Source organism: Bos taurus, chromosome X, assembly GCF_002263795.3.
Source record: "Bos taurus isolate L1 Dominette 01449 registration number 42190680 breed Hereford chromosome X, ARS-UCD2.0, whole genome shotgun sequence".
Classification (NCBI taxonomy): domain Eukaryota; kingdom Metazoa; phylum Chordata; class Mammalia; order Artiodactyla; family Bovidae; genus Bos; species Bos taurus.
In genome coordinates, this window is record NC_037357.1 from 5,018,957 (window position 1) to 5,033,806 (window position 14,850).

A 14,850-nucleotide genomic window follows, 5' to 3' on the forward strand; every position below is an offset into this window, starting at 1 on the left:
TCTTCTTGCACCAAGGATCACTGAATTCAGCTATAATACTGTGAAATAATCCTTCATCACAAATTCCACTCAAGGATCCAGTGGAAGAAAGCTGCACTCACGGGAAATACGTGAATATCTATAAATCCTATCAGATGTGATAACCAATGAACAACAGATGAATAATAAGCCTGTCCTTTCGAGTATCTTTATTAAAACCAGAATAGTTTCAGAAGAACAGTGAACCAAAGTTATCAGTGGTAAGGCTACAGAAAAATCTCACTTTTCAATCACCTCCGAGAGAGATAAACTGGTTCTTTGTGAAAATTTTATTTATTCTCCTCATCCAGGATGTTCTGGTTCCCCAGGTGAACCTTCACTACTGTTTAGGTTTATGTGAAGGGATATAGGTAAGATGGGGCTTCCCTGGTGGCCTAGCGGTAAAGAATCCTGCCAACACAGGAGACGAGTGTTCAATCCCAGGGTTGGAAAGATACCCTGGAGCTGGAGGAAAAAATGGCAACCCACTCCAGCATTCTTATCTGGAAATCCCCTGGACAGAGGAGCCTGGCAGGCTACAATCCATGGGTCAAAAAAAGAGTCAGACACAACTTAGCGAGTGAACAACAGGTAAGATACCAGCATTATTATATGGGATTATACTTTAATCAGTTGGTTTATAATCATCTGTACAGCTTAGCACTGATCTTAAAGTTCTCCATCTTGCAAAACCCAATGTAAGGTTCACAGAAGAAAAAGGTAACCAACTTAATCTAGTTCACCGATGTCTCCCCAGCGCTCACCAACGAAGACCTTCAACAAAAGCCTACTGAGTTAACCCCGTGCCCCCAGGCCCTGTGCCAGGGAGGCAATGGGAAGTTAACGGTACAGCAGACAGTCTCCACACAGAGACTAAATAAATCCACAGAGATTTGCCTAGTGAGGTAGGGGGGCTAGGGGGAAGGGGAATAAAAGGGTGGAAAACAGGCTAGCCTAACAACCTAGGCATTTGGGCAAGATAAGACTGACTCCTATTCCTCCAAGTAAGTCACGTGGGCTGGCCTCCTTCAAGTCTCTGTTCAAATGTCACCCAACAATGAAGGCCTTCTGACCACAAATGTCAAAGAGGGTCAACCCCACCACTCCCTCCCTACCGGCTCTTTCTTCTTCCTCATATCGTGCCTCATTGCCTTCACCTGCTTATGGCACTCTGCAATTCTGTTCTTGACCTGAGGGGCTGTCTTCCCCCACTAAGAGGTAAGCTCCCTGAGAGCAGGAACCTTTCGCCTAGTGGCTTCCATCAACAACTGTGGGAAGGAGCGACTGCTCTACCAGTGAAGTACACACTTGGGAAATTTCTATCAGGTTTTCCCCCACCCAGAATAGCCTCCACCGTATAAAAACTAGAAGTCAGATTAGTTATGGGAATCAGTAACCACAGAACTCTGAAATCTATAATGTCACAGGGGAAACATAAGCAATGATGCTAGGAAAAGTTTTTCATCCACTACTCTAACGCCTCTAGGTAGCTTTTCTTCAGACGCTCTCTGCTGCTGCTGCTGAGTCGCTTCAGTCGTGTCCGACTCTGTGCGACCCCATAGACAGTAGCCCACCAGGCTCCCCCGTCCCTGGGATTCTCCAGGCAAGAACACTGGAGTGGGTTGCCATTTCCTTCTCCAATGCATGAAAGTGAGAAGTGAAAGTGAAGTCGCTCAGTCATGTCCAACTCTTAGCGACCCCATGGACTTCAGCCCACCAGGCTCCTCCGTCCATGGGATTCTCCAGGCAAGAGTAGGCAGGTCTAATTCATTCCAATAAATACTAGCATAATTTAATCTTTGTGAAAAAGGCCAACACACAGGCTCTAAGAATTCCTTTCTATACTTACTCTAAAGCCATCTATTTTTAAAGAGCTACCTGGTAGAGCTGGGAGAGAGTTATAAAATTACCAAGTGAAACCAGTGCACTACCAGTTCATAAGGTCATAAATCCAGGAACAAATCCTCCTCCCTGGGACCCTCTGCAGTGCTCAGGAACAGCCTGAATTTCACAGCAGATACTTCACTGACTTTCCAAAAAACTATTATTGGTATCCATTTTGATACATAAAGGTAAGGTGCAAAATCCACCAAGCAACTGAAGAATTGCTAAATTCTTAAACACACACAGGAGTCTGAAAATCTTCCAAGAGGATGTTAGTCCCAAACAATAAATGGCAAACTAGCAGATGAGCTGATGGCTTTTTTAACGTGCTTCTTTTCGCCTGTTTATTTTCTGCAATGAGCAAGCACTGGTTTTGTAAAAAGAACACACAAAAAAGCTTTCATTAAAAGGAAAAAAAATGACAAGCAAGCCAACAAGACAATGAATTTTTCCCCCTTTCTCTGCACAATAAAAGTGTTGTTTGTGCTGATCCAATTGGCAGAGAACTACTGATTACCAGATGCCTTGGTCAGATGTGTTCTAGTCACTGATAAGGTGCTTCTCACTGTAAACAATCCTCTCACAGGGTCATCTGGCCTCCCCAAGTGCTTCACAGGGGAGTCAAGGCGGCACATTACATTTGAGCAAAGCTCCACGGCCCCTTTCAAAAGGGCTAGAGGCTTTCCTGCACTAAATGCACAGCTAGATTCCCTTCTGGCATCAGGGCCCCTTTACTCTCTTATCCACTGAGGACCTCAAAGGGCTTTGTTTATGTGACTTATATCCACTGCTACTTGCTGTACTACAAATTAAAACTAAAAAAGGGACTAAAACACATCAGACCCATGAGAGTGGTGATGTCATCACACATTCTACAGCTTCTGGAAAACTCCACCGTACTGAGGAGAGGATAAGTGTGAAAAAGACAAATATCTTAATTTCAGTCTGGAGATAGTTTTCATCTGACAGGAACTTCCCCCTAACTCCACCCTCAAAGATCCTTAAGAATCACTAGATGATCCAGACCCCTTCCAACTCCATGGCTCTGGAGCCAGATTCATCATCTTTTGGCACTACTGACATTCTGAGATGGGTAATTCTTTATGGGGGCGGGGGTGGGGGAGTGCTGTCCTGTGCCTTGTGGGATGTTTAGACACACCACTGGCCTCTTCCCACTAGATGCCAAAAGCAATCCCCAGTGATGACAACCCAAAATGTCTCCAGACATTGCTAAATGCCCCCTGGGTGAGAATCCCCCATTCCACGTGTTGACTTCATTCTTCTACTGAAATGTGAATTACAAAATGTGTGCCTCTCACTGCCCCTCCCGGGCCCCTACTGTATCTATTTCTTCTCTATTCCCACCTGAGTCTGCGCCTTCCGGTCTTTTATTAGGTCACAAATGGCAAGGGTCAGGTAGTAAACAAGCTCAGAATTTATCAGGACAGGAAGAAACATTCTGGCCAAAGTTCACCTCTCAGGTATTTAAAGGCCTCGGGGACCTAAAGCTTGCGGGTGGAAGGGTGGGGGTGGGGGTGGAGGTGGGGCGCGGGGCGCTCAGAGCGCCAGCAGCCAGGACCTAGCAAAAACCCGATCCTTAGAAAATGACCTGCCCTCCTTCTCCGAAAACCAGGCGGTAACAGGCCAGTTGTGTGAGAGAGAAGAAAAGGAGCTTCTGAACGCAAAGTGGCAGCATAAAAGACTCAGATACACCACCCCCAAAACCTCAGTATATGGGTACCTTTTTTTAATCAGTCTAGCTGGAAGGAAGTAACAAAACTGGTTTAAAAAAAGATAAACAACTATGTCCTCAGCACCTCCAAGTCAGATATTCACTCCCCACCGAAGTTTGTATTCATCCCTTTTAGTCTCCAGAGGTTGGGTACAAGTTTTCTCGTCTGGAAATTGCCCCAGCCACCTTAGCTCCCCCTTCCCCATCAACACTCCAAGTACCAAACCCCAATTTATGATCTCTTGAATCACCCTTCCTCCACAGCGTTAAACTTCTACCCCACCAAGCCTCTCACTGCCCCTCAGAATCTCCCCCTATCTGCCCCCCCTCCTTAACCCAAGCTTCTCCACGCAGGCAGTCCCCTTCCCTCCTCAGTTTTCTCTCCCGCCCCACAGGTTCCCACCATCTTCAAAACTCTTCCTTGATCCTAGGACCAGGACTCTAATTGTCCGTGCCACCCCAGAATCCGCACGTACCGCCCTCCCACGCTCACCTCTCCTTAGCATCTCCCCCAAGTTACTCTTTCCACCTCTGCTGCTCTTCCCTACCTACTCCCTCGGCGTCCACCCGGACCCCTTGCTCTTTTTTATTCTCATGGGCCCTTGTCCCTCGCCATCCCTCGGTCGGGCCTTCGCTAGGTCACTGCTCATCACCTCGGGCCAGCGCCAACGCCCAGTGTCTGTCGTTCAGCCTCTCAACCCCCTCCCCCCCGGACCAGTCTTTCAGGTTACTGCCTCTAAACTGGGAGCCCCGGGCCCAGGATCAGGGACTAAGCAGAAGGGCCCGACAACTCACCCAGGACGAGGCAGAGGAGAAGGAACCCAGAGCCCGGAACCGGGGCGAGGCGGAAGCACACCATGATCCCGGAGAGCAGGCGGCGGCGACAAGAGCAGCGACAGCAGGGAAAAGGCTCGCGGAAACCTGATAGGAGGGCCGATGACCACCGACCACAACGCTGCAAAAGCCAGGACTCGGCGCTTTCAGCGCGGGTCATAAGACCAGGGGCGGGGCTCTTTCTTGCCCTCAGCCAATCAGCGCGCTTGAAAGCGGCCCTAGGGGTGGTGACGCTTGGGCCCAGTGGGCGGGGTGACCACGCCCTGGCTTTTTGGTTCACAGTCATTTTTATGCTCCTAAGAGATGCGCGCGGACGGCCCTTTCTGAGGTTTTTAAAGAGAGACGAACTTTTTTGGGGGGTGTAGATAGTATAGATTATTTCAGTTCTGACTCCTTGAGAATACTTTTGCTGGAGTTAAAATGGTTGCTAGGTATTGCAACGTTATACCTACAGAAATAAAACATGATTATTCTCCAAACACTGTTGCCTATGCAGCTCATGTCATTAAAAGGACAAGGGAGCTAGAGGGTGATATGGAGTCAGTGAACGCCAGAGCAGGCCTTGAAGTTCACCTAGTTACAACACCCTGTTTTTCAGATGGGGAAACTGAACTCAGAAAGAGGAAGAGTCTTATTTAAATATAGAAAGAAAGACAATGAGGAAGAGAGAAATAGGACAAGGGAAGAAAGGATCATCCATATTCCGAGCACACAGAAAGAGACACCATTATCTACCTGTCCATCCAACAAGCTGTTTTTCCTGTATCTATACACATGTTAATATTCTTTAATTAGAATTCACTCTAAACACATTATTTGGTATAGTTGACAATTGAACAGATGAAACCTAAACTCTTCAACAAATGAAAGCATTCAAAAACTATAAAGATCTCAAATTGGGACAAAGTGTTGATTCTCAAATGTTAGTTTCCAAAAGTGTCATCTGGGGATTTTTAAAAACAAGCAGAATCCTCACGTCATTCCCCAGAGATTCTGAAACAGTAGGTCTGTGGCACTCCTAGGAATCAGTTCTTTTGTTTTAACAAGAACTCCAAGTGATTCTGATTCCTATGGTTCCCAGACTACATTTCAAGTATCAGAAAATAGAGCTTCAAAATCATCTAGTCCCAGGAGATCTTAATCTCGTTCCAATGGATGAACTAGGGGTCGGGGATAGGTGTCTGTGAATCCCCCAAAATTACAGGCAAAATTTACATATGTGTATTTTTCTGAGGAAGTTGGTAGTTTTTACTATTTCTTAAGTAGGACTGGAGAAGGCAATGGCACCCCACTCCAGTACTCTTGCCTGGAAAATCCCATGGACTGAGGAGCCTGGTAGGCTGTAGTCCATGGGATCGCTGAGAGTCGGACACGACTGAGCGACTTCACTTTCACTTTTCACTTTCATGCATTGGAGGAGGAAATGGCAACCCACTCCAGTGTTCTTGCCTGGAGAATCCCAGGGACAGGGGAGCCTGGTGGGCTACCGTCTATGGGGTCGCACAGAGTCGGGCACGACTGAAGCGACTTAGCAGCTTAGCAAGTAGGACCTATGACTTCTCACCCTAACACCCACCCCTGCTCCAATATTAAGATCTATTCCCCCACTGTCCTTCGCTTGAATGTGATTAATTCCTGAAAGTGAGAACACTGAATGTGTTCTGTCATGAGTGAAACTGACTGCCCCATTGATAAGGCTGGGAAGCAGCTCTGTCCTGGATAACCTGCAGCTGAGTTGAGCGCTCAGAAGTGCGCCCCCCCCCCATTATTTTTATTTATTTATTTTGGCTGTGCCACATGGCATGCAGGCATGCAGAATCTTAGTTCCCCGACCAGGTATCGAACCCGTGAGCCCTGCAGTGGAAGCATGGAATCTTAACTCCTGGACCTCCAGGGAAGCATACTGCCCCCCACCCCACCCGGCTCAATCCTTAATGAAGGGACTCTGTCCCTTCTTCCTCAACTATAAACTGCCTAAATTTCATGTTCAGCGAAATGCTAAGAAGAGATAAAACAGCATAGTGGAAAGAACAGTGGGCGGACATTCAGAAGAGCTGGGCGTGAGATACCTCTGACTGACATCATGACCTTCACTTCATCTCTTTGAGCTTCTACATCCATAAAATAGAAATGTGTGACTAGAGCTGTTTCTCAGCGCCGGCTGCACTCTGGGATCACTGGTAGGGCTTAAAAACTAGAGATGCCCCTCGGTCCCACCCCTTGAGATTCTCTGATTCAGTAGATAAGGCCTGGGGCCTGGGCACTGTATTTTTCTTAGAACTCCCCAAGACAGTATTAATCGGCCAGAGATGAACTGTCAGGTAATCCCAGCTTTACAAGTCTAGGATTCTATGAAAGTAAATGCTCATTTGTATAAGATATAAGAAAACAAAGTGCCCCATTGAGTCAAGAATTCCGTTTAACCAATTGTACTGAACTTCTTGCAGATGTCAATCAAATGAAAAAATGGAACAGAGAGAGATATCAGCGGCCTTACAAGCTAAATCCGCCACCCACCCCCCACCCCGCCCCCATCACCACCATTCTCGCAAAACAAACGCTGGTTTCTTGACCGGGACAGCCTTCTTCAGGAGACAGAACGGTGTTTGTGTTTTGTTGTTGTTGTTGGAGGATGGCGGGTGGGGGATTGGTGAGTAAAGGTTGGGTTATTTTGTCAGAGGACACAGGCTCAAAATTCTCAAACCTTTGTTTAATTTAACAACTTAATTTAATGTAACAACTCAAACGCAGTTGTTGAATGTCTCCGCGCTCGGAGATGCCGCGAGAACTACTCGCTTTTTTCTGCACTGTCTCCCATCACCTAGCCAGTTGAAGGAACTTGCCCCTGACTCTTCTGCAGGAGAGGCGGATTCCTAAGTGGGACTGGGGTCGGTGGTTTGAAGAACTTTATGAGATTCCCCTGGCATCTGAGCTTCCCAGCTGTGGACTTGATTGTTGTTGCCAGGAAAGGGAGCGCTTTCACATGCACTTCCTCTCTTAGGGGACCCCGTGCCCACCTGCCTGCGCAAAACTCCTCAGTCCCCTTCCCCCACCCCTATCCCCAGCCCCACACCACCCCAGGTAGATTCTGACTCTTTCTGAGCAGCTTTGAGAGCAAGGAATCGCTGGTAAACACTTCCCCGAAAAGTGGACACACCGAAGGGTGGAAGAGACAATGACCCTCTAAGATCTGGTAAATGATGACAATGAAATGTATCGGTCCGAGGGAGGAAATGAACATCAATATATAGATTTAGAATAGAAAAATGATAAAGCTTATTAAATGAATGAATGAGCAGCCCTGAGGCTCTAATCTCATCTCCCTGCCATCTGTTGACTAAAGAAAAACACCGTCTAAAAGTTAGGTTTTATTCGAGAAACTTACTGGTCTATAGCCCATGAGACAGCCTCTCAAATAGCGCTGAGGAACTGTTCCAAAGAGGTAAGGCAGGAGCCAGGAGTTTTTGCTGGAAAAGAAACAAGTAATTGAACATCAAAAAAAATTACTGCTAATCACAGAAAACATCTCAAGTTAATGATTTTACTGCTTTTCTCTGCATGTGAAGATGCAAGAATCTAGGCTCATTGAAATTATTCCTTAGATATGCATCTTAAGGATTTAGGAGCAGTATCCTGTTTTTCTCCATCCTGAATCCCTTTGGGCAGGTGCACTGCAGTGGCTGATGGCTTGATGGGGTGGGGGGGGGGGACATTCTTTGTTTAGTGAAATGGCGGGCAACATATTTTTGCCTCCAAATCATGTAATTATTTTATTTGCATTCTTTCTCTGCCATTTTCCCCCTTTCCTTACCCCCCCTTTTTTTTTTAAGTTTCTACTCCACTCCTCTTTTCCTTTCCCCTCCAAACTGTGACAAGATGGTCATCACTCAGCCCCAACAGAGAGGTCACAGTGGACTCAAAGGGCTGCCAACCTCAACCTAAAGTGCACTGGGCGAGTGGAAGCAGGCCATTGGAGTTATTCGTTTCTGCAGCAGCATTCTTCTCCACCTGCCCGCCAAAGAGCTGGTCTAACCTGCTGCTGCTGCTGCTAAGTCGCTTCAGTCGTGTCCGACTCTGAGCGACCCCATAGACAGCAGCCCACCAGGCTCCCCCGTCCCTGGGATTCTCCAGGCAAGAACACTGGAGTGGCTTGCCATTTCCTTCTCCAATGCATGAAAGTGAAAAGTGAAAGTGAAGTCGCTCAGTCGTGTCCAACTCTTAGCGACCCCATGGACTGTAGCCCACCAGGCTCCTCCGTCCATGGGGTTTTTCAGGCAAGAGTACTGGAGTGGGGTGCCATTGCCTTCTCCTGCTAATGGCTCTCAACTTGGAGAGTGTATCACAATCACCAAAAAGTCTTTTGGAAACACAGATTACTGGGCCCCACTGTGGAGTTCGAGCAAGTCTGGGGTGGGGCCTGAGAATCTGCATTTCTGGCAACTTCTCATGTGGTTCTGATGCTGCTGATCCAGAAACCAAACAGAGGTCACCTGTCCTCTGGGGAATGGGGTTAAAGGCGGAAGAGAAGGGACTTCTGTTAACTCCTGCAGTATTTCAGTTTTTATAGTAATCAGATTGTTTTTGTAACGATGGGTTTTAAATTAGTGAGTGCAAATCATTTTTAAAAATCAAATAATTTTTTAACTTATAAAACTGAAAAGAAGTGCACTTTCACCTTCCCCTGGACTCTAGCCCCACTCCTCAAAGTAATAACTGGTAAGAATCCATTTTTTTAAACTCTCAGGAAAAAATGATGCACGTACCTGCATATATATTTACATTTTAAATTTTTCATAATTACAAGCATACTCTTCATATTGTTTAGTGACTTGCTTTTCTCACTTAGTGGCATATTTTGAAGATGGTCCTTAAAAGTCATATATCTTGACCTCATTCTTCTAATTAGCTTTCACTGTGTAGCTGTATCTCGATGTATAAAAACCCAAAAATTGTTAAACCCGTTCCCCCAAACAAATCCCAAGATCTGTCTGCAGCACCACCCTGTGGTTAGCATAGGAATTGCATCACAAGAAAGTGAAAGTCTCTCAATCCCGTCCGATTCTTTGCGACCCCATGGACTATACAGTCCATGGAATTCTCCAGGCCACAAAACTGGAGTGGTAGCTGTTCCCTTCTCCAGGGGGTCTTCCCAACCCAGGGATTGAACCTGGGTCTCCTGCACCGCAAGCAGATTCTTTACCGTCTGAGCTACCAGGGAAGCCCACCATGAATAATAAGGGAATTTGAATAAATCATTTAGGGTTATGTGTTTTCATAAGCCTAAGTTTTATGCTGTTTTCCAAAGTGGAAACTTGTCATGAGCTAAGCATTGCTAGTGTGGCCAGAGCGGAATGGGGTCCACCGTTGTGATGCTGAAGTGGATTTTTGGCACCCTTTTCAGCCATCAGATTATCATGCAAACTTGGGAAGGTCAGTCCATGCTCTGTGTGCATCTGGTCTTCCCCTTCACACACCCGCTCCTGACTTGGAGGAGAAGGAACATACTCAGCTGGTGGCAGGAAGTTGCTTCTTAGAAGAGGGCCAACTTTAAATACAAATCAGTCTCTTGTGTACGTCACCTTCATTATTTAGAGAGGGCTGGGATAGTGTAGTGGTTGAGTGCTGGCTCTGGCATTGGACTGCCACGATTTGAGTCCTTCCTCTGCTACTTACTAACTGTGTGACCTCTGGGCCTCAGTTCCCACATCCCTAAAATGGAGGTAATGATAGGAATATTTATCACGTAGGATTATGGTAAGGATTGCATGAGGTACGGGGAAAACGCGGACGTGTAGTGCACTCAACAAACACTGCTGTCACTGTTATTAGTGGTAGCGATTGTCGCATTCCTTTCTCTGCCAGTGTGTCACAGACCTAAAGAAGTTGGCAGTGGTGCTCACTGCTTGAGGGAGGGCCATTGCTTTCCTTCATATTTAAATGTTTTTTTAATATTTATTAATTTGGCTGCACCAGGTCTTGGTTGCTGCATGTAGGATCTTTAGCTGTGGCATGTGGGATCTAGATCTCTGACCACGGATGGAACCCAGGCCCCCTGCCTGGGGATCCTGGAGTCTTTGCCACTGAACCACCAGGGAAGTCCCTAAAATTCTTTCTATATAAATGAACACATAGCCAATGAAGAACATTTCTGACATACCGCTAAATACAAAGAAGAAAATTAAATAACCTGTGATCTGACTTCTGCCTAGAACATTCCTTCTCCTCCTACCTCCTGCAACACTAGTCTGGCTTCTGCTTCTCTTTCAGGTGACATGAGCCTCTCCCAAGAAATCATTAACCAGTCAAGGCTGAATTAAGGGGGTTCCACTGACTGCTTCCCTAAAACCCTGCACTTCCCTCATCATAACATCCAGCACACTCTAATTGACTGTTCACTGGCCTAGACTCCACAGGAGCCTTCAGGCTTCTTTAGGGCAGAAGACATGGCCATTTTTTCCACCAATCTTATGTTCGTAGTAAGTGCTCAGTAAATGCTTGTTGAATTCACAAATGAATGGCAGATCTAAGAATAGGCTCTGGCTTTTGGAGATCGCAGGACCTAGGTGGTGAGCTGGTGGAATGGTCTCCCCAGCAGGGTATTTCCCAAGTTTCTTCCATCTGCATCACGTCAGGGAAAGTGGCCACATACATGCCTTCTTTCCACTAGGCCAGCCAGCTGACTGTGAACTCACTTCTTACTTCCCCTTCTACCACTTTCTCATTTTCTCTTTGTCTATGTGTCTCTATGTTGCACTCTCTTTTTTTATCTGAGTCTCTCTCTCTTTCTCACACACACACTCATACATTCCTCGCTTAGCTCTTCACTGGAATCTCCAGATTCTCTTTGCACTCAGTAGATTATGAAGGAGAGGGAACCCAGAACATCAGGACCCATGGAACTGTGAGATGGTGTGCTGCTCAAGCAATCATGTCATCTCACTCCCTTCCTTTGCAGTCAGGGTTTGGAGGAGAGGGTTCAGAACCAGAGATTCTTACCACCCCCCTCCGTTATGACACTGTTGATGGTGACAGTCACCCGGGGCTTCAAGTGTAACCGAGAAGGCTGCTGCCAGCTCTTTGGCATAAGATGGCAGCCCCTAACTGCAGGCTCCTGATGGTGAACGACAGTCATTTAAAATCATAAGAGCTCTTGTCTGCTTCAACCCCTTCATTTTGCCCAGGGAGGTCGAGTTACTTGGCCAAATAGGCAGCAGAGCTGAGAGAAGAAGTCTTAGCTCTGTATTTCTTGCCTAGTGCTCTATTCTCCGTTGGCTCAAACTCTGTGCTCTAAAAGGCCCCCTTCGTTAAATTTTCATGTCAGTGAGAAAGGCCAGGAAAATGCTGAGGGCCCTGTTCAGTTCCAGAATTTATTACATGGAGACTTTAGCACTCTTGTGAATTGAAATATGTAAGTTTCCTAGCAACTTCATTCTTTTTTTATTATTAATTTTTATTGGAGCATAGTTGCCTTACAATGCTGTGTTAGTTTCTGCTATACAGCAAAGTGAATCAGCTATAAGTATATATATATACCCCCTCTTTTTTTACATTTCCTTCCCATTTAGGTCACCACAGAGCATTGAGTAGAGTTCCCTGTGCTATACAGTAGGTTCTTTTTTTTTTTCTTTTACAGTAGGTTCTTGTTGTCTGTTTTATACATGTGTGTGTTAGTCACTCAATCATGTCTGACTCTTTGTGACCCCATGGTCTGTCCATGGAATTCTCTAGGCAAGAATACTGGAATGGATTGCCATTCCCTTCTCCAGGGGATCTTCCCCACCCAGGGATCGAACCCGGGTCTCTTGCATTGTAGGCAGATTCTTTACCGTCTGCGCCACTAGGGAAGCCAATGTTTTATACATAGTTGTGTATATATGTCCGTTCCAATCTCCCGATTCATCCCACCACCCACCCCTCCGCAACTTCACCCTTCCAGATGTTATTTATTCCTTTTTCTGGCTGACTGTTCATTGAAGTCCTTGCTGCTTTTACAATGGGCTTTGAGGAACAGTCCATCTGGCCAACTCCTTCATTAGGGATGTAATAGGAGTCAAGAAAAATGAGTTCACTTCACTTGATTTCATCCGTTTCCTTCCATCCGTATTTCCCCACCCTTTCTCCCCAGACTTAGTGATTTCTGTGAGCCAGGATGGCTTCCAGGGGTAGGCATATCCACCTGAAGCCCTGCGAACCAGAATGGTGATACTGACCATCTAGAGGCATCCAGCACAGGGCTAGTACCTAATACTCGCTCATGCTCCTCAACATAAAACCCAGGAAAGCTGCTTCCTGAGCCCAGTTTGGCCGCTACTCGTTCTGTGGCCTGTTCAGGCACCTTATCTCTTTGGCCCACTTAATCACACTTTCCTCTGCTGCTTAGGGTTTGAACAACAACAGAGTTTCCCAAAGTGCATTCCAGGGAGTCCACAGGCTCAGAGGACATATCTCAGAGTAGGCATGCTGGATGTCCTACCCACACCAACAGGAATGGCTCCAGTTTTCTCCTTTAGATGGTGGAATTTGTGGGAAACTTTTGAACAAAGGGCTCCCTGGCTAAAAAATTTATAGGAAACATTGGACTGGAAAATCACCATGATCACTCTCAGCTATAAAAGTCTAAAGTCCTAGGTTCTGGGACCTCCCTGGTGGTCCAGTGGCTAAGACTCCAAGCTCCCAGTGCAGGGGGCCCAGGTTCGATCCCTGGTCAGGGAACTATTAATAGATCGCATGTGCTACAATTACGAGTTCATATTACTGCAACTGAGACGCAGTGCAGCCAAATAAATAAATAAAACCCAGGGTTCTTTCTGGGTTTCCAAGATAAGCCTGTCTGATAATGAAGGATTCTGGTATCTTTTGTTCTAAAAAGAACAGTGGAAACGAGAAGACTTGAAGAGCACACCCATGGCAGGCCTCTAGGGTCACCTCTAAGCTGGTGACACCAAAAAAAATACTAACAGCTGCACATCCTATATGCCAAGGACTGTTGTAAGCCTTTATCATATGTAATTCTCACAACAACTCTATGAAGTAGGTAATGTCTCTGTTTTACAGATAAGGAAACAGAAGCACAAAAAGGCTAAATAACTTGCCTGTCTTTGTCAGCTCAGGCTCCTGTAACAAATCACCATGGACTGGGTGGCGTAAGCAACAAATATTTCTTTCTCATAATTCTGGAGGCTGGGAAGTCCAAGATCAAGGTGCTGGCAGATTCAGTGTCTGGTGACAGTCAGAGCTGGCTGACAGCTACCTTTTTTCTGTGCCCTCCCATGGTAGAGACATCATCTGTCTAATGTTTCTCTTCATAAGGCACTAATCCCATTCATGAAAGCTCCACCCTCATGACCTAATAACCTCCCATAGGCTCTACCTCCGAACATCGTTACATTGGGCATTAATGCGTCAACATATGAATTTAGTGGGGGACACAGACATTAAATCATAGCACTGCCTATGACAACGTATCTATTAAGTGCAAAACCTAGCAGTCTTCCCTGATGGTTCAGTCAGTAAAGAATCTGCCAGCAGTGCAGGAGACCCAAGTTCAATTCCTGGGTTGGGAAGATTCCCTAGAGAAAAAAATAGCAACCCACTGCAGTGTTCTTGCCTGGAACATCCCATGGACAGAGGAGCCTGACAGGCCTCAGTCCACGGAGTCATAAAGAGTTGGACACAACTGAGCAACTAAACCACCACCAGCACTAGCTGTCTAGCTCCAGTGTCGCTGTTTCTATCAATTACACTGCTGTGCAAAATCTCTAACACTAGGTCCTATTTCTGATCTTTGAAAATCCATTTGCCCATTGGTCATACCCATTTACACAGCTCATGGTCACCGCAAACTTCATTTCTCCTAAACCAAATTAATCATTTCTCTTGTTCCTCAGTCCCTTTGTCCTCACAAAGATTTCTAGACATGGTTTTTATTTTTTAATGCGATTTTAAAAATTTATTTATTTTTTGGCAGCGCTGCAAGGCACAGGATCTCAGTTCCCCAACAATGGGTTGAATTTGTGCCCCCTTTCCCCGACAGCAGAGGCATGGAGTGGAGTCTTAACCACAAAGGAAGTCCCTACACATTCTTTTTAATATCTTGACATTATCTTTAATCCAGCTCCTCCATACCCCAAACTAGCCACTCACCAAATTCTGTTGATGTTTCTTTCACTATTTCTCTTGAATCCATCCTTAGCTTTCTATTCCCACCCTAGACCAGGCCCTCATTGCCTAGATGGTCTCCCTGACTCCAGCCGTTCCTGCACACAAATGTCACGTTGATCTCCTTCAAAGACTGCTCTTATCATATACTCTTCCTCCTCAAAACCCTTTACTAGCTCTCTTTCCAACTATATTAACCCTAGATTTTTCTGCTTGGCTTTTAA

At 46.0% G+C, this 14,850-nt stretch overlaps 1 protein-coding gene across 3 annotated transcripts in view; it reads right to left on the reverse strand.

Moving 5' to 3' along the window:
* The window catches only part of LAMP2 (lysosomal associated membrane protein 2), a 37,950-nt gene extending 33,324 nt beyond the window's left edge, over nt 1–4,626 (reverse strand). For 2 of the 3 annotated variants that reach the window (NM_001113244.1, NM_001034570.2), the window contains 1 exon segment: nt 4,430–4,626. In NM_001113244.1, coding sequence (NP_001106715.1) covers nt 4,430–4,493 — 64 coding nt within the window. In that variant the 5' untranslated portion in view covers nt 4,494–4,626. 3 annotated transcript variants of the gene reach the window in all.
* Between the last annotated feature and the right edge of the window lie 10,224 nt (nt 4,627–14,850).